The 19,989-nt window shown below is 37.3% G+C and overlaps 1 protein-coding gene across 1 annotated transcript in view; it reads right to left on the reverse strand.

The window, feature by feature from the left end:
• Positions 1–19,989, reverse strand: part of PDE3A (phosphodiesterase 3A, cGMP-inhibited) — a 436,853-nt gene that overhangs the window by 80,170 nt on the left and 336,694 nt on the right. The window contains exon 5 of the mRNA XM_006866012.1: positions 14,602–14,726. Within this exon, the coding sequence (XP_006866074.1) occupies positions 14,602–14,726 (125 nt within the window). The remainder of the gene's footprint in view (positions 1–14,601; positions 14,727–19,989) is intronic.

The raw sequence follows: 19,989 nt of genomic DNA on the forward strand, positions 1-19,989 counted from the left end.
TAGTCATTTTCTCATTTCTATTGTTTATTCCTGATGAACAAATCAACTCCCCTACTTTTAAATGTAATAAATGAAACCACTCTAGAGGCAGAGAGATGAAATACTAGTAAGTAGGAGAATATGGAAAGAGTCCAAATATTCTTAGTAAAATGTGATTTATTACCTTCTACTCTTACCAGTGATTGTCCAAATGAAAAGAGAAATTCATTATTAGGATGCATTTGTACTGTACTTTACAATGATATTTATGGTATTTATTTTGATTTCTAGAGCTTTCAGTATGGGTTGTACTTCAATTTAAATAAAACAAAATCCTCACAACTGGACCAATAAATAACATTGTGATAAATGGAGAAATGATTGAAGTTGTCAATGACTGCATTTTGCTTGGATTCACTGTCAAGACTCGTGGAAGCAGCAGTCAAGAAATCAAATTACATATTACATTAGGCAAATCTGCTGCACAAGACCTGTTTAAAGACATTTTCAAAAGCTGAGATTTTAGTTTTGAGAATTAAGGTGTGCTTGACCCAAGCCATGGTATTTTCAGTAGCCGCATATGCTTGTAAATGTTAGACAATGAATAAGGAAGACCATAGAATATTTGACACATCTGAGTCACGGTGTTAGAGAAGAATATTAAAAGTGCCACGGACTGCCAAAAGAACACACAAATCAGTGTTGAAAGAAGTAAAACCAGAATGTTCCTTAGAAGCCAGGATGGCCAGACTTCATCTCTCATACTTCGGACATGTTGTCAGGAGGGGAACCAGTCCTTGGAGAAAACATTATGCTTGGTAAAGTGGAAAGTCAGAGAAAAAGAAGACCCCCAAACAGACGAATTGGCACAGTCACAACCATAATGAGTTCAAGTGTGAGCAGGCAGAGGACTTGGCAGTGTTTCCTTCTGTTGTGCATATGGTCACTATGAGTTGGAACTGACTCGACAGCACCTAACAACAACAACAACAACAACAACAACACAGCTATTGTAAAGATTTTGCTATATTAACAACAATACTGAAAAATCTCCACATTCCATAGTTTAAATGAACTATTTTCTGGGCTAAGAGAAAAAAAAAAGTTAACTACATTTTCACCGAAGACTTTCCAAACCAATTCATCATTGTATGTAGTGAGTGAGTTTCAGGTGTGTTGTGAAATAGTATGATTGTAAATAAAAGCATTTTTAAAGAAGAGGGAGAAGAAGAAGAAAGAGGAGAAGGAGGAGGGGGAGGAGTAGGGATGTTGTTGTTGTTAAGTGTCATCGAGTCAATTTTGACCCACAGCGAACCTACATAGGGTTTCCGAGGCTGTAAATCTTTACGGGAGCAGAAAGCCTCATCTTTCTCCCGTGTAACCGCTGGTAGTTTCGAACTGCTGACCTTGAGATTAGCAGCCTGATTCGTAACCACTAAGGTGTTAATTAAGGAGCTCTGGTAGCATAGTGGTTGTGAACCACAAGGTCAGCAGTTTGAAACTATCAGCTGTTCCGTGGGAGAAAGGTGAAGCTTTCTGCTCCCATAGAGATTTACAGCCTCAGAAACCCTGTATAGGTTGCTATGAGTCGGAATCTATTCCACTGCACATAACCTCTCCCCACCACCACCACCAAGGTGTTAATGGCTGTGTCTCAAATAAAGAGAGGTACTTGATCTACATTGTTTCAGACAGTTCCTTCATCTTTTTTTTATAGCATTGTGACATTTGAAATAGTTTCCCACTGCTTTTCTTTTCTTTAAAATGTTAGTTCAAAGTATGTAACAACACTGTCCATTTCATTCTTGACACAATGCACTTTTTTCTTTGTTTTTCTAATTGTGATTTGGGTAAAGGTTTACAGAGCAAATTTGTTTTCCGTTCACCAATTCATACACATTTTGTTTTGTGACATTGATCACAGCCCCTATAATGTAACAGCAGTCTTGTTACTTCCACTCTGCGTTGACTGTTTCCATTTCTCCTTCATTCCTATCTTTTCTCCCTTATGATCTTTTTCTCAGGATTAATACTACCCTATTGATCCTGTATGGTTGATTGTTCTAAGTAGTGTGTACCTCCCTGGTGTCACTGTTCGTTCACCTTTGGCCTATCTATTATTTGGCTGACCACTGAGTCACAGAGGTGAGTTCAGTTCCAGGCCTGAAGGATGTCTACGGATCATAATCTTGGGTTTCTCTAGTCTCTATCAGACCAGTAAGATGGGTCCATTGACTGAGTTTTGTTCCACTTTTCCCTGGTTCTATCGAGGACCTCTTATTGTGATCCATTTTAGAGCAGTAGGCAATGGTAACTGGGCACTATGTAGTTGTTTGGGTCTGAGGGTCATAGAGGCTGTGGTTCTTGTGGTCCTTTAGACTAATTGTTTCCATGAGTCTTTGACTTCCTTCACTTTTCTTTGCTTTAGATAGGCAGAGGCCAATATTTGCATCTAAGATAGCCACTCACCAGCTTTTCAGACCCCAGTAGCTATTCATCTAATTAGGATATAATGGATTTTTGTGGATTATGTTATGCCAATTGACGTTGTTGTTGCTAAAGAGAACTGCTGTTGCGTCAGTACTGACTCATAGTAATCCTGTATAGGGTTTCCAAAGAGTGGCTGGTGGGTTTGAAATGCAAACCTTGCAGTTAGCTGTCAAGTGCTTATCCTATAGCACCACATCAGCACCTTGATGTCTCCCAAAACTATGGTCCTGAGCTCCCAGGCCCAATGACTCATTCCCTCAAGATCTTTGGTTATAGCTAATGAGTTTTCATAACTTTGCCCCCTGTGTGGTGTACTGTATTCATGGATATATTTGTAGCACATATTAATATATACACAGAATTGTCCTTCGTCAAGCATTTATATATTCGTATGCAGAAATGCTCACAATCATTAGTCACTTCTGCTCTTGTTATGTGCCATAGAATTGGTTCCAATTCACAGCAACCGTGTATGGGGTTTTCAAGGAGCAGCTATTGGGTTAGAACCACTGACCTTGTGGTTAGGAGTTCAGTGCTTATCCTAAAGAGCCACACCAGGACTCCCATTAGTTACTGTTGTTGTTATTATTAAGTTCCATTGAGTCGGTTCTGATCCATAGTAACCCTGTATAGGGTTTCCGAGGATTGGCTAGTGAGTTTGAATATCTGACCCTGTGGTTGAAACTGATTTTGCAGGTTAGTGCATTAACTCACAATGCCATACCAGGGCTCCATTAGAGAGATGCAAATCAAAACAGAAATGAGACATCAAATTTCAAAAATAATAGCAAGGTTAAAAAACAGAAAACAAACAAATGCTGATAAGGGTATGGAGAGCCTGGGGCCCCTCCCACACTGCTGGTGGGACCGAAAAATGGTGCAACCACTGTGGAAACTGGTATGGCGCTGCCTCATAAAGTTGGAAATAGAAAAACCATATGATCCAACAATCCCTCGACTTAGCACACATCCTCAAGAAATATCATCCTAGACACGAACAGAGAGATAGACACCTATATTCATCAAAGCACTATTTACAACAGCAAAAAGATAGAGACAGCCCAAATGCCCATCAGTGGAAGAATGGATAAACAAACTTTGGCACATACACACAATGAATTCTATGCAACGTTGAAGATAAATGAAGAATCTGCAAAACATCTCATAAAATGGATGAATCTGGAAGACATTATGTTGAGTAAAATCAATCACAAAAGGACAAATATTGTATGAGAGCACTATTATAAAAAGACCATAAAAAGTTTTCATACTAAAAGAAGCATTTTTTGATGGCTACCAAGGGCAGGAGGGAAAGAAGAATAATATACTGGCTAGAGGGTTGACACATGTTAACCTAGGTGATAGGGAAAGCAATGAAAAACAAAACAAAACAAAAGACATATATTCCTGGGTATAGTCCTACTCCTCTTTCCATACTTATTCAACTTATGTGTCTATCTATAAGTCCACTTATGCATTGTTATTTCTATTATTACAGGAGTATGTGCGAAATAGGATTTATCTTTGTTGCCTTTAATTCTTGTGTTTTCCTTTGTCTTAATCATTGTGCTGATCTCTCCATTATTGCATGTTGTCTTTCCTTTCACCCAAGTTAATACGTGTCTACCCTCTAATAGTATTATGGTGTTGTAAGATAAGCACTGGACCGCTAACCTCAAGGTCAGTGGTTGAAACCCACCAGTACTCCTTGGAAACAATATACAGGTTTGCCATGAGTAAGAATGGACTCTGTGGCACATAACAACAACAACAGTGCCCTCTAGTTAGTCATTTAGCCTTCCCTTCACCTCCCACCACTAGTAAAAATCAAAAAATGCTTCATTCTGTGTATAAACCTTTTCTGAATATTTTTATAGAAGCAGTCCCATACAATATTTGCCATTTTGTGATGACCTTATTTCACTCAGCACAATGTCTCTAGGTCCATGCATGTTATGAAGTTTTTTGAAGATTCGCTGTCATTCTTTAACGTTGTGCAATGTTCCTTTGTGTGTACGTACTGTAATTTGTTTAGCCATTCATCTGTTGATGGACACTTAGGTTGTTTCCATCTTTTTTGCTATTGTGAATAATGCCACAGTGAACATGGATATGCATATATCTGTTCATGTCACAACTTTTATTTCTTGAGGAAATACCAAGTAGTGGGATTGCTGGATCCTCTGTTGTTTCCATTTGCAATTTTTTAAGGAAATGTCATATGAGGGTTCCAGTCTCTTCAAAACCTTGCCTGAATTTGTTTTCTGCTTTTGTTTTGAACATTAATGCTGGGATGAGATGATATTTCATTATTGTTTTGATTTGTATAGTACTGGTGTGGCACTGTAGGATAAGCGAAGGTCAATTTGAACTGAAAGGTCAGCAATTCAAACTCACCAGTCACTCCTTGGAAACCCTATGCAGGGTCTTTATGAATCTGAAGTGAGTTGGTGGCACTTAACAACAAAGACTAATAGGGAGTCCTGATGAGGCAATGTAGGATAAGTATTGGCCTGCTAATCACAAGCTCAGCGGTTCAAACCCACCAGCTGCTCCTCGGAAATCATATACAGGATCACTATAAGTCAGAACCAACTCCACGACATTTTACAACAACAACAATGGCTAATCATTGTGAGCATTTCTTCATGTGTTTGCTGGTCACCTGAGTGTCATCTTTGGTGAAGTGTCTGTTCTTGTCCTCTGCCCATTTCTAATTGGATTGTCTTTTTGTTATTTACAATGAATTTACGGAAGGCAAGTTAGGAGAACAGTGGGCTTTTTTTTGTAGTTTTTTTGTTAATTGCTAATTTTTTACTCTGCCAGCTGATATCCTCAAAGAAATGCAATTCATTCTTAAATACAAATTAAAAAATTTACTCAGCCATTAGAGTTCTTGGAACTCATGGATTAATATAAACAAGCAAGTGGACTTGAAGAGTCCAAATTTACTGCCTAGGACAAATTTTAAAATGAATCTTGCAAGAGAGGATCAATTTTTATTTGTGAGTGTACAGATTTTGAACACTTAGCAAATATGATTCTTGGCAAAAAACTTGAGATATAAACATATGAATTCATTTTTTTCCCAAAGTCAAACCAGGATTTCTCACTATATGCCTTATCATAGTTAAATAAAACTTAAAAACAGACTTGTTAAGTGCTATAAAATCAGTTTTGATGCATGGTGACCCTGTATAAGGTTTCCAAGGAATGGCTGGGGTGTTTAAACTGACAAATTTGTGGTTAGCAGTTCTGTGCTTATCCACAGCAACACACTAGACAGAACTAGGACCAAGATAAAACAGACTAGAACACCTTTAAATAGATACATATTTATTATGTATTGGTTGTCAAATAAATTATTGTTAAGTGCTGTTGAGTCGGTTCCAACCCCTAGCGGCCCTGTAAAGGGTTTCCAAGGAGCAGCTGATGAGCTTGAACCGCCGACCTTGCAGTTCAAACGGCTTTGCCGTCTGGCGCATTAACCCACAGTGCCACAGAGATATAAATACAGATAATAACCAAACACTCTTTCTTTCTGGAAAAATATTGTCAGGCTAGGACCCCTGGGCCCTAGGCCTCTCCTATCCTGGCCTGGTATCTACCCCTTTGCCCTAAGTTGCCTCTTAGTAGACTGGGATCAAAAAAAGTGGAAGGTATCTTTAGTTCAACAAGAATAGTAACATTTGAGATGAACAGCCTAGAGACAGGGAGAAGGAAATCAGGACCTGAAACCCCATAGTAGGTCTTCTCCAATCACTGAGAAAGTACCACTTCTCTCTTTAAAGTGTACTTTCACATTGCAGTAAAGAACTTCTTCTGAGTGAATGTTTATTGTTCATGTGTGATTGAAAACAGAGACTGGGGGTGGGTGGGTATGGAGACAATCCCCGCCCTCCCTGAGATCAAGAAGAGCCAGGGGAAAACATCACAGTTTGACTACAAAGGACTGATTTTACACACAAGGGCAGGCAAGTCCAATGAATGGGAGGAAAGGCCTCTTTAAGAATGGGTGCAAAATTAATCACTGTCTAAAAATTAAAGTCCCCGAAAACCCTGTGTAGGGTCGCTATGAGTTGGAACCGACTCCACAGCACATAACAACAAAAGGTAGAAAGATGAATTTTATGATCTTTTAAAGCCTCTTCCAATTTGATAAATCACACTCACACATGTTACACACATGCACACATGAGTGAAGGAATTCAGGTAAGCATGCATTCTCTGAAATATATTTTTATTCTATACTTGAGTAATTTTAAGGGATGCCAGGAAAAAGGCATAGCCATGAGACAGAAATCTTTACATGATTCAAACTGCTTTAATGTGAAATCTTAAAAATTAAAATATTAATAGAAAAAAATTAATGTAATGCAAAGATGTTTAAAATACCAACTCCTGTGAGTAATTCAGCCTTTAATTCCTTCTTCCTAAGAGCACGAGAATATGTGTGTCAGGACACAAGGATTTGGGGAATCAAAGGGAGAAGATATACAATACTGAAGGAAAATTATTTAAGTGAATCCATCTGTTTTAAACTGTATTACTTTCACAGTTTAATTATAATTGAACAAGAAAGGAACCAGCATGCCTGAAAAATAAATGCATCTTTTCCATACTCATAGGAAAAGGACTAGCATTAATATTTTTTCCAAAACACAAAAGTAAAGAGAACACACAGACACATCACAATTATCATAATTAAACTTTTTCTTAGGTCAAGTTTTCTTTAAAAAACAAAAACAAAAACCTCAGTCTGTTAGATGTAGAGATCACATATAAGAATCCGGTGGAAAAATGAATTAACTATGAATTGTCATTGTTGTTAAGTGCTGTCAAGTTAGTTCTGACTTGCAGCAACCCTGTATAAAGTTTCCATGGAACAGCTGGTGGTTTTGAACCACTTATCTTGTGGTTAGAAGTCCAGTGCTTACCCTACACTGCCACACCAGAACACCTAAGAATTAGAAGATTTAAAAAAGAGATTGAAAATACAAATTATATTTCTATCGCCTGATTTTATGCATCAATCACAGCACTCTTGTGATTTCAGCCCTTTATTTTATGTAAGAGTGGAGCTGTGGGTGAATGTCCCAGACTTCAAAACTGTTTGATCTGCAAGGTTGGTGGTTGAAGCTCACCAGCTACTCCTTGGAAACCCTATACAGGGTCACTATGGGTCAGAATCGACTCGATGGCACTTAACAACAATAATTTTGATAGTACAGGTAGGCTTTGACTTATGATATACTCAAGTTATGACGAATCACACTTATAACCATCTTTATTTTTTGTACATTTTATCACTAGTAATACATGTACTACAGAGTCCTGGTGTGGTGATGTAGGATAAGCATTGGATTGTTAACTACAAGGTTGTTGTTGTTATGTGCCATGGAGTCAGTTCCGACTCATAGCGAGACCCTGTACATGGTTTCTGAGGCTTTAAATCTTTACGGGAGCAGAATGCCTCATCTTTCTCCAGCAGAACAGCTGGTAGTTTCGAACTGCTGACCCTGAGGTTCACAGCCTGATTCATAACCACTACACTACCAGAGCTCCTAACTACAAGGTAGGCAGGTCAAACCTACTAATTGTTCCTCAGAAACCCCATACAGGGTCTATATGAGTCGGATCAGACTCAAAAGCACTTAACAGCAACAGTAACAACAATGAGTAGTACCTATACTCCTGTGGGTTAATGTGCCAGACTGCAAAGCTGTTTGAACTGCAAGGTCGGTGGTTCAAGTTCACCAGCTACTCCTTGGAAACCCTATACAGGGTCGCTATGGGTCGGAACCGACTTGAAGGCACTTTGCGACATGACACATAGTCCAGGTGTAGCGCTGTGGGTTAATTTGCCAGACTGCAAAGTTGTTTGAACTGCAAGATCAGTGGTTCAAGCTCACCAATCACTCCTCAGAAACCCTATATAGGGTCGCTATGGGTCAGAACTGACTCGATGGCACTTAACAACATAATGTTGCAACATGTAATTTATGTATGTTATCATTCTCAGATGTTCACTTGGAGATGTTCAATTCTATGATTTATTGTTTAAAACACTGCCATATACATTAATTTGCTAAATAAACCAGGGGCTGTAGTGGCCTGAAAATATGGAACCAAATGCTGATGACTTTGCCAAGGTTTCAGGAAACAATGACATGTTACTGCAAAATATATGAAGGAAAAAGGAAAGGATTCATACAGAGACTCACTAGTTTTCTGACTAGGAATGCCACTCCCACTTGATAATCCAGGTGATTCAAAACCTTCACCAAGTGGAGATATTACTGCAGCTGACAAAATGCCAACATCATTAAAGTCTTCATAGTCAGAGTACATTTTTATGATTTGTGTAGTTTTTATTTATATATTAAAACATATCCAGAAGTTTATATGTAAAGTTTCCAACCTCCAAAGACAAGTAAAGATAATATTTACATTTGTTGTTGTTGTTAAGTGCCTTCGAGTCAATCCCGACCCGTAGCGACCTGTATAGGGTTTCCGAAGAGCTGCTGGTGAGCTTGAACCGCCAACCTTGCAGTTCAAACGGCTTTGCAGTCTGGCGCATTAACCCACAGAGCCACACCTGGACTATGTGTAAGAGGCAATAATATTAAAAACATATTTTTTAAAAAGTCATTTGACTTACGTCAGAACCAATTTATGACAGAAATGGAAGCCAGTGGTAAGTCTGGTATTACTTGTATTCCCACTACTTAAAATTAGTGCTAATTTAGCCAGAGGACATATTATTTATTTGATGTATACTTTCCTCTACCACTGTTTTCTTATTGATTGTATGTTCTTTGTCAGATTCTTTTTATACTTTCTTTGATTGTATTTGCTTATGTTGTTGTTAAGTGTAGTTGAGTCATTTCTGACTCATGGGCTCCTTTATCTCAGCTGATGGGTTTCAATTGCTGACCTTGTGGTTAGCAGTCAAGTACTACAACACCACACAAGGACTCTATTTGGTTATATTCACTGTCATATAAAAGGGCCTTTCCCAATGCCTCTTTACATAGTTTACTGGCACTGTGGGTTAATACACTGGACTGCAATGTCAGTTTGAACCACAAGGTCGGCAGTTGAAGTTCACCAGCTCTTTGGAACCCTATACAGGGTTGCTATGAGTCAGAGCTGACTCCATGGCACTTAACAACAACAACAATCGAAAACTAGGGTGCATAATAGTCCTTTACATGCTGGTGGTATAGTGGCTAAAGCATCTGACTGCTAACCAAAAGGTTCCAACCAACCAGCTAGCCCTCAGGAGACAGATGTGGCCATTTGCTTCCATAAAGATTTACCATCTTAAAAATCCTATGGTGCAATTCTTCTCTGTCCTACAGGGCCACTATGAGTAAGAATCAACTCTGTGGCAGTGAGGTTTTGGTATGGCGTACCTACGTAGCTGAATTAACCCAAATATGCCATCAATGAAGAGGAACAACGATTCAAAATATGAGTACCCATTGCTCAAGGGAAACTGTAATCTAATTTCAGTTATCTGATTTTATTGACAGACATTTCCCTCTTATTGACAAACTTTCAAGGATTTCTTTAGTGAATTCAACATGCACAAGGATACAGTAACTTTATAAATATTCAGTTTTGCTATGCCACCTTCAAAATCCCCTCAAGAGTAATTAAGAAGGCAATGTCTTAATGTACTTTTAGCAAGAATAGGGTCTTGACATTCCTGTGCCTCTAATTTATACACTCTGCCTTTATTGTAAGGAGCTATGGCAGAACAGTGGCTAGATGCTTGATTGCTAACCCGTAAGTTAGAGGTTCAAATCCACCAGTTTCTCTGTGGGAGAAAACTGCAGCAGTATTGTTCTATAAAGACCACAGCCTTGGAAACACTATATAATAGATTTACTCTGTGGGCTAAACCATTGAACTGCAAGGTTAGTTTGAACCTCAAGTTAGGTGGTTCAAACTCACCACCTGCTCCTTGGAAACCCCATGTAGGGTTTCTATGAATCAGAACCAATCTGAAGGCACTAAACAACAACAACATAGGGCCACTCAGTCAGAATTGACCCAGTAACAGTGGGGTTTGACCCTAAGCACAATTAAATTTCTTATAAAATTTTAAAATCTTCAAAAAATTTAGTCAACATATGAAACTCTATCATGATTATAATTCACTAATTTTTATTATCTAACTGAAGCAATAGAGGGAGAACCAAATTCTTCCATTATCTTCCACCTAGTCAAGAATATGATAAAAAAAATCAGTCCTAACTTTAGAATATCTTAATCTATCCTACTCAGTTGTTTTCAAGTATGAAAGGCTTAGGGTAAAAGAAAAGATTCAGTACTAATTATGTGACTTTGAGTAAGGTGTGTGTAAGGTACTTAACCTGTGTGTGCCTCAGGTCCCTCATCTGAACCTTCTTTTCTTAGACAAGAACTTAAAATGCTTAGCATTAAAAAAAAAAAATTTTTTTAAATTTATTTGAAGCTTTTATTCTGAATTGAGTGATAGTTTACATGGGAGAACATTGGATTTAAACTCATTGTTTCATTGCAATGATTACAATTGCCTCTGTGCATCATCATTCAACAGTATTTGCTTCTATTCCCTCTGGTTTTTTGTGGGGGACAACACTCAGGAATATTTAATAATTTCACCAACCAAAGGGCACATTCTGCAAGCCTGCCTCCTGGTTGCAAAAATGCTTAATTTTTTATTACATCCTTTGAGTTATATATTAATCCCTGACTTTAATTCTATCTTTAAAAATGAAAATAGTTTGTTTTTTTTAAACTACCCATAAATCTGAAAATATTATTACTTATAAATAAATATTTGGTTGGATTAACTCATGGGTTTCAAATTTATTTTTTCAGCATTTTTATTAGATCTCAGACTTTTATGAGATCTCATAAATTCCTTTAGTGAACATTTAGGAGGTGGTAAAGTTTGGGTTCATCTGAAAATATCTTTGCTGCTGTTACTGTGTGCCTCTAAGTACTATATAGCACTTCTGAGGAACAGCTGTTGGATTTGAACCACTGACCTTGTGGGTAGCAGTCCCTTGCTTATCCTACAGCCCAATGAAAATGCCTTTAGTTTACTCCTATTCTTATGAGCTAAATATGCCAGGTACACAATTTTGGATGACCATTATACTCTCTCAGAATTTTGAAGACTATAGTTTACTGTGTTTGGACTCCCTTGATTTCTGAGAATTCTGCTAATAGGCTGCCTTTCCTAAAAAGGTAATTGATCTTTTTTCTGGATCACTTTAAGAACTTCCTTTCTTTGGTGTCATGTAGCTTTACTACTTTGTTTTTACATATGGTGTTCTTAACATTTATTCAGCTTCTCTTCAAAGATTATAAGAGTATTTCCTCAATTTTCTGTGAAAATTCTGTTTATGCATCTTAGACTTCCTAATTCATTCTTCCGTATCTTTTAAAATGTCTTGTATTCTCCAATTTCTTATCTCTGTTGCATGCTGGGTAATTTCTTTACATCCTTCTCCTGACAGTTTACTAATCCTCTCTGCAGTTATATATCATGCCAGTTAGTCTGTCACCGTTTCTTGATTACATTTTGAAAAACTAGCTGTTCTGCAGTTATGCTTTTTCTCATTACTATTAATTTTGTGACTGTATTTATTTATTTAAATATTTAATAATTAAATGAAAATTTAATATTTTAGAACTCAAGTACATGAATTATTTTAGACAGCTGGAAGGACCTTTTTTATTTCTGTTGACTAACTCATGATATTTCTTTTTTGTTTGATCTTAGCGAATTCAGCATGCACAAGGATATAGTAATTTTATAAATCCTCAGTTCTGCTATGCCTCCTGCAGAATCTCTTCAAGAGTAATTATGATGGTGCTATGTGCTATACTTGGGTGCTTGGGTTAATGCGCTGGACTGCAAAGTCAGAAACCCTACATAGGATTGCTATGGGTCAGAACCAACTAGATGACACTTAACAACATCAACAACATGTGCTGTACTACAAAGATGGTTTGAATTGCAAGGTCAGTGATTCAAGCTCACTAGTCACTCACTCCTCAGAAACCCTATACAGGGTCACTTTGGGTCGGAACCGACTCAACGACAGTTAACAACATCTTAATGCATTGGTATGGTGCTTTGGGATAAAGCACTGAACCGCAAAGTCCATATGAACCACAAATTTGGCATGGTTCACAGTCATCAGCCACTCCTGGGAAACCCTATACAGGATCAATACGTAACAACAACAACAATCTTAATGTACTTAGAGTAAGAATGGAGACTCTTGCCAGAGAAATCTCTTAGCTCTTAACTGCTGATGCACTAACTAGACAGGGCTGTTCCTGCTTCACACCTTCACACATGCACATTTGTCTGCAGGAAGCCAAGTAATCCTACTGATCTAAGACCACTTGAATGTCCTTTCAATAGTCATAGACTTGATGGCACTTAACAACAACATGAAGTGGGTAACCAAAAGGAAAATACAAAACTAAAATTTCTTTTTTAGATGCAAGAAACAGCAAGAGACATCAATTCCTAAGCTGACCCTCTTAAAATAAAAAAATGTATATCTCAACACAGGCTCTTGAACTATCAGTGGAGTGTGAATAGTGTTTCTATAGCCCTCCTGCAAACATTGCCATTTTGAAAATCCTGCTTCTGACAATGATGAAGTAGCTTACAGTAAACCAATGCTGCTTTGAGAACATGTAGAAAAGATGAGCTTTTTGTTCTGTTTGTTCTAAAGCTATTTAGATAGGACAACTCATTTAAGCAGCCAGGTTCCTACAGAAGAAAATCCTGCAATCAGTTATCTGTTCTCTTCAGAGCATTATTTACTGGTTGTTGGCACCACCAAGAGGCTGAGAATGATGCAGAAAGATGAAATTAAGGGAAAGGTAAGCCAGCAGAGCGTTTAGCAGGATTATGGGGCTGATGATACAAAAATGGGAGTTTGGGGATGCAGAAGAATTTGAATGTCCAACATTTTAGGTAAGGCAAGCAGTTTCCCCTGAAATTTGGTGAATTCATAAGTAGGTAAGCAGGTGGCTACTAAAATCACAGCAAAAATTTCTGCAGCACAGATAAAACAAAAGCCTTGAGGATAGAACACTTTAAGGAGAGTTCACAGTAAACATCCCAGACCCTCAACTGGGATTCTTGGAACGGGAAAATTCAGATATAGATAGAATAGTTCAAAAACTGCAGTCCAGTATTGAATAGCCAAAACTCTGACTGGATGGAGTAATCTTCCCCCAAATAGTTTCAGTTTCCTTACTAAGTCTTTATTGCTCTGAATTGCTATCCAAACTCTTTATCATTGCTCACCAGACCCTATACCATCTGGTTTCTGTCTACATCTGTCTTAACTTCACAGTCCTCGTCTCTATCTGGTTTTAGCTTTTCCAGCTATTTGTCTGTATTTCCAACTGGAATATAAATTCAGAAAGAACTAGATGTGTCTTAATCACTGCTATATTCCTGTTCAGTGTCCAAGACAATACACATTTCACAAATATTTGCTGAGTAAATTAAAGCTTAAGCAAGAGAGATGCTTCTGTTTAGAAGTATAAGTGGTGTGTTATCCCCAATTTGGAAAATTCCATGCAGTTCAGACACCAAATTCTAGATGGGAATGCCTACAATAAAATTTTAGTAAATACCTAATATCCAAGAGAAGGAAAGCTTATCTACGATGCTGTTGAGGTATTTTGGTTGTTGACTTGTAGACTTTCAAAAAGCTTTCTAAGATACTGAATCATATTTCCTTCAAATTTAAATACCATTTCCTTTCAGCATGTATATATTTTGGGAAGTGGATCATATAAAGTCAGGATTTATTTTAAAGCAAATTATAATATGCATAGTATGCAAAATACTTTCTTGAAAAATGATTTCAGCAGTTTATAAGAATAAAACTGAAAATTTGTAAGCATACTATTAGCTTTATATTAAAAGATTATGCTTATAGTCATTCCAGATTTCTTATTTATCAAATAAATTCCAGAGAGAAAATCTGGTACAGCCACCTTGAAAGACTATGCATCTATTTCCACATTAGGCTTGGTTTACTTCATGAATGTCCTCTCACTGAGTATGAACTCTTCTCCCAGTGAGTTGCTTACCTGGTCGATTTTGTTTTTTAGCCTTCATGTGATTGGCTGTAGAAACAGCGTAGGAAGACGAGAAAGATCTGCTTTTGGTGAGGGTCATCATAACTGAGCTATTCCAAGTGTCAGGATTAACAGCACTATAAAAACAGAAAAAGTAATAGAAAAATTTAGAAAAAAAAAGAGCAATTATTGAGACAAATATTGTCAGAATCCAACTATTATTTTCATAACAGACTTGTCATTCTGAATACGAGTTCAGGCTCAGTGACAGAAACACTTTAAGTCCAAATGACAAAACAGGCTTTTAAAACCCCATTGGTGTTGTAGGTAGGGAGACAGCATTTACGCATCAAGTATACCCAGTTAGGAAAAGAGGAAAGGTAACACTCCTATTAATGAATGAATAAGAATCAAACAAGTCAACACTTACACAAGCTAATTTCCTCCTGCTAGCTTAGTTGTTGCTGTTGTTGTTGTATTTGATGTTGTTGTGTGCCATCAAGTCAATTCCAACTCACAGGGACCCTATACAGGGTTTCTGAAAGCCGCTGGTAGGCTTGTACTGCCAACCTTTGAGTTGGCAGTTCAGTACTTATCCTACAAGCTACACTTGGCCTCTATTTTATTTATATATGTATAATCATGTTCCTCATATAATTTCTTTTAAAAATAAAACAACTCACAGATTAACTGGCTAAAATGCTAAAGAATTTATATCAGTTATGAATGTCATAAAGTTTCTTTTGCTGTTCTTAATTATTATTCTTGATATGTATGTAAAAAATTAAATGCTTATAAGAGCTTTTCATCATAATGTGTTTTACAGCATTTGCTTGGGAAGGAAAAGGTTAATATCAGGCTTTTAGCCTGTTGTTTCTCTTTACAGGAGATACTCTGGAAAAAAAGAAGTGTTAATAATGGACCTGCTGCTAACATAGGAATGGGTTTTATTGGTTTTTATTTGTGAAATACTTTTAGTAGAATGTATCTAGTCTGTCTAGATTTCTTATTGTAAAAACCATAATAGCCCATTATCCACTGCTCAAAACCTTATATAATCAGTCTTAAATGGAATCCATCCTCATATGGAAATGAAAAGAATTTAGGGAACTGTGTTAATGATCTTGAACTACACCAAGGGAAAAATGCTTGGTCTGTATTTTGTTATCAACTGTGTCTTTTGAATTTTAGGTAAATTTGTTACTGGGTAAAATTTATAACTTGTATGAGCCTCATTGGACAATTTGACCATTTTCCAATCTCAGTCTGGCATTGTAAACAGGGAATACCTGCTCTGAGTGGTTTATTGAAATAAACCTGAAATTAATGAAATTATGGGAGCATGACTGTCTGGAGAATGTCCTATAAATGATGTAATTAATGGGGTATAAATTGGAAAGATTTTATAATCAAATTGCCTTCCTCTGTACAAGCAAAATTATGCATGCATTGTTTAAAACCCTGCATGTTAAATCCAAACCAGAATCAGATCTATGGAGAAAAAGGGCTTTTTAGGGAACTGCACTGAGCATTTCTGACTCTTCACGGAGAAAAACATTCAGTCTGTGCTTTGGTATTGCGTGTATATTTGATTATTATTAATTTAAGTTTTGAGACTAATTAGACACTGTGTGTTAAGTCTGATTTGATATACTGATCCTAAGTATTATCTCAGTGCTTTTAATTTTCAGAAACATTTTTCTTCAACCATGAATTTTTCTTTCTTATTTACAAATATCCAAAATAAACCCTAAAAGAGACATTTGAAATGTGGAACTTGAGCAATTAAGAGTAGCTTATGCTCTGGTGGAGTAGTGGATTATGTAGTAGGCTACTAATCACAAGGTCAGCAGTTTGAATCCACCAGCCACTCTATGGAAGAAAGCTGAGGCTTTCTACTCCAGTAAAAAATTTACATTGTTGGAAATGCTATAAAGTGTTACTATGAGTTGGAACCAACTCGATGTCACACAACTACCACCACCACCATGTTATACAATGAACTGGTGATTAAATTACAAAACACCTTAGTCTTAACTGGATTTATTTTTTAATATCTGATATAGGTGGTATAATATAGCAAACATTACTATGATTTAGTTTTCAAATAAAAACATTTTATGATATGCTAATTTTCAAGAGTTTATAATCTGATATAGTTGAGTACTTTCAATATATGGGGACTGAATATGAATTCCAAGCCAAATAAAATCTTAACCATAGCTATCTCCTTCTCAATGTTATACTTACATAATGCTTTGCAAATTATACTTTGGAAATTCAGTGAGTTGTTATTGTTAAGTGCCATTGAGTCGGTTCCAACCCATAGCGACCCTGTATAGGGTTTCTGAGGAGCAGCTGGTAAGCTTGAACCACCGACCTTGCAACCCTAGGTCTAACAGAATGAAACACTGCCCCGTCCTATGCCATCCTCGCAATTGTTAAGTTTGAGCTCATTGCTACTGCCACTGTATCAGTCCATCTCACTGAGGGTCTTTCCAATTTTTCCTGACCCTCTACTTTGCCAAGCATGATGTCTTTTCCAGAGACTTAGCCCTCCTGGTAACATGTCCAAAGTATGAGAGACAATGTCTCACCATCCTAGTATTCTAAGGAGCATTCCGACTGTACTTCTTCCAACACAGATTTGCTAGTTCTTCTGAAAGTCCTTGGTACTTTTTGATATTCTTCACCCAGTGCTATAATTCAAATGTGCCAATTCTTCTCCAGTCTTCCTAACTCACTATCCAACTTTCACATGCATATGAAGCTATTGAAAATACTATGGCTTGGGTCAGGTGCACCCTTAGTCCTCAAAGTGGTATTTTTGATCTTGAGCACTTAAAAGAAGTCTTGTGAAAATTTGCTTAATGCAATATGTCCTTTGACTTCTTGACTGCCTTTTGCATGAATGTTGATTGTGGATACAAGAAAATGAATTATTTGCCAACGTCAATCTTTTCCCTATTTATCATGATGTATTTACTAGTCCAGTTGTGAGGATTTTAGTTTTCTTTCCATTGAGGTGCAACCCATATCAAAGGTTGTGGTCTTTGATCTGCATCAGTAAGTATTTTAAGTCCTCTTCACTTATAGCAAGCCAGTCTGTATCATCTACATGTTGCAGGTTGTTAATAAGTCTTCCTCGTATCCTGATGTCATAATCTTTCTTATTCGTATACTCCAGCCTCTCAGATTATTTGCTTAGCATACATACTTAATCAGTATGGTAAAAGGATACAGCACTGGTGCATACCTTTCCAGATTTTAAACCATCCCTTTGTTCTGTTCTAATAATTCTTTTCGGTCTAGGTACAGGTTCCTTATAAGCACAATTAAGTGTTCTGGAACACTCACTTTTCAAAATATTGCCCATAAATTGTTAAGATCCACTCAGTGGGAGGCATTTGCATAATCAATAATGCACAGGTAGACATTTTTCTAGCACTGTCTACTTTCAGCCAAGATCCATCTGACTCCAGCAGTGATATCTTTCATTACACATCCTCTTCAGAATCTGGCTTGAACTTCTAGCAGTTCACCGTCAATATCCTGTTGCAACCATTTTTTAATTATCTTCACACACTTGTCTCGAATTTATCTCACTATTTAAGCAGTAGAATAACAAAATCCTGTAGGGCTAAACTCATAAAAGTTCTTCAAATCCTTTTTGTCATCATGGCTTGAATTTCAGACCCCAATCAAAAGAGGAGCAGGAGAACATAAGATTTGTCCAGAGTAACAAAGAATAAAAGAGAGGAGGAAGAAGACATTTGACAATGCCTGAACAGACTTTTGGCAGAGTCATCCTAAAGAAATGAAAACTTGTTGTTGTTGTCAGGTGCCATTGAGTCGGAACCAACTCATAGCGATCCCATGCACAGAAGAACGAAACAATGTCCGATCCTGGGCCAACCTCACTACCGCTGCCACACTTGAGTCCATCAATGATGCCACCTGGACGATCCATCTCGTTGGGGGTCTTCCTCTTTTTCTCTGACCCTCCACCCTACCCAGCCTGACATCCTTCTCCAACGATTGTTTCTTCCGGACAATATGTCCAAAGTAGGAGAGACGAAGCTTAGCCATCCTGGCCTCCAAGGAGCACTCTGGCTGCACTTCTTCCAAAACAGATCTATTGGTTCTTTTGGCAGTCTATGGCACTTTCAGTATTCTCCTCCAACACCACAACTCAAAGGCATCAATTCTTCTACGATCTTCCTTATTCACTGTCCAGCTTTCGCATCTATATAAGGCTATTGAAAACACAATGGCCTGGGTCAGGCGCACCTTAGTCCTCAAGCAAGCTGACATCTCTGCTCTTCAATACTTTAAAAAGTTCCTGTGCAGCAGATTTGCCCAGTGCAATACGTCATCTGATCTCTTGACTGCTACTTCGCGAGTATTGATAGTTGATCCAAGAAGAATGAAGTCCTTGACAACTTCAATCTTTTCTCCATTGATAAGAATGTTGTTTATTGGTCCAACTAAACTATGATAGGAAATTTGGTAAGGTGTGTTAGCAGAATAGGCAGACTGATATACACTATATATTAAGAACATAATGTTCTGAAGCTAAAAAATTGACAATGGAAAATATTTTCAAGGAAAGTATCATTGATGATGTAATTTAAAATTTTAAGGCATGCATGTAAAATACATTGGGTTAACATCCTCCTATATGGTAGTTAAAGAGCTCTGGTAGTGTAGTGGTTACAAGTTGGGCTGTTAACCTCAAGGTCAGCAGTTCACAACTACCAGCCATTTCCACAGGATAAAGATGAAGCTTTCTGCTCCATAAGATTTGCAGCCTTGGAAACCCTATAGTCACTATAAGTCAGAACCGACTCCATGGCACGTAACTACCACCACCACATCACCATGTGGTGTTTAGAAGTGGTATGAATGTTCAGGTAATAAGATGGAGTATAATTACAAGAATCATAAATCTACAGGTTTATTACACCATAGACCTCAATGTGGAAGAATCTAATTAAACATATGTTTAATCAAAGAAGCATTAAAAAAATACCAGTCTGTCTTTGAGAATTTCTCATTTTCCTTCCAATCTCAGCATGGTGCTTTATTTATATTTATGACTAGCATCAAGAGAAAAATCACTTCTGATATTACTATTATCTAGCTTACCTCAAAGATGTGGATATTTTTTTAAGTCATTGGGTCATAAATGAAGCTGTGGTATATGTTTCAAAATATGACTATAAAAATGTTCCCTAATTATTGAATTCATGCTGTGTGATAATGCACTGGACTGAAAGGTCAGTTTGAACCACAAGGTTCATGGTTCAAACACACCAGCCTCTCCTTGGAAGCTATAAACAGGATTTGCTATGAGTCAGAACTGACTCAACAGCATTTAACAACAATATGATATATATA

Source organism: Chrysochloris asiatica, unplaced genomic scaffold (genome assembly GCF_000296735.1).
Source record: "Chrysochloris asiatica unplaced genomic scaffold, ChrAsi1.0 scaffold00086, whole genome shotgun sequence".
NCBI lineage: Eukaryota > Metazoa > Chordata > Mammalia > Afrosoricida > Chrysochloridae > Chrysochloris > Chrysochloris asiatica.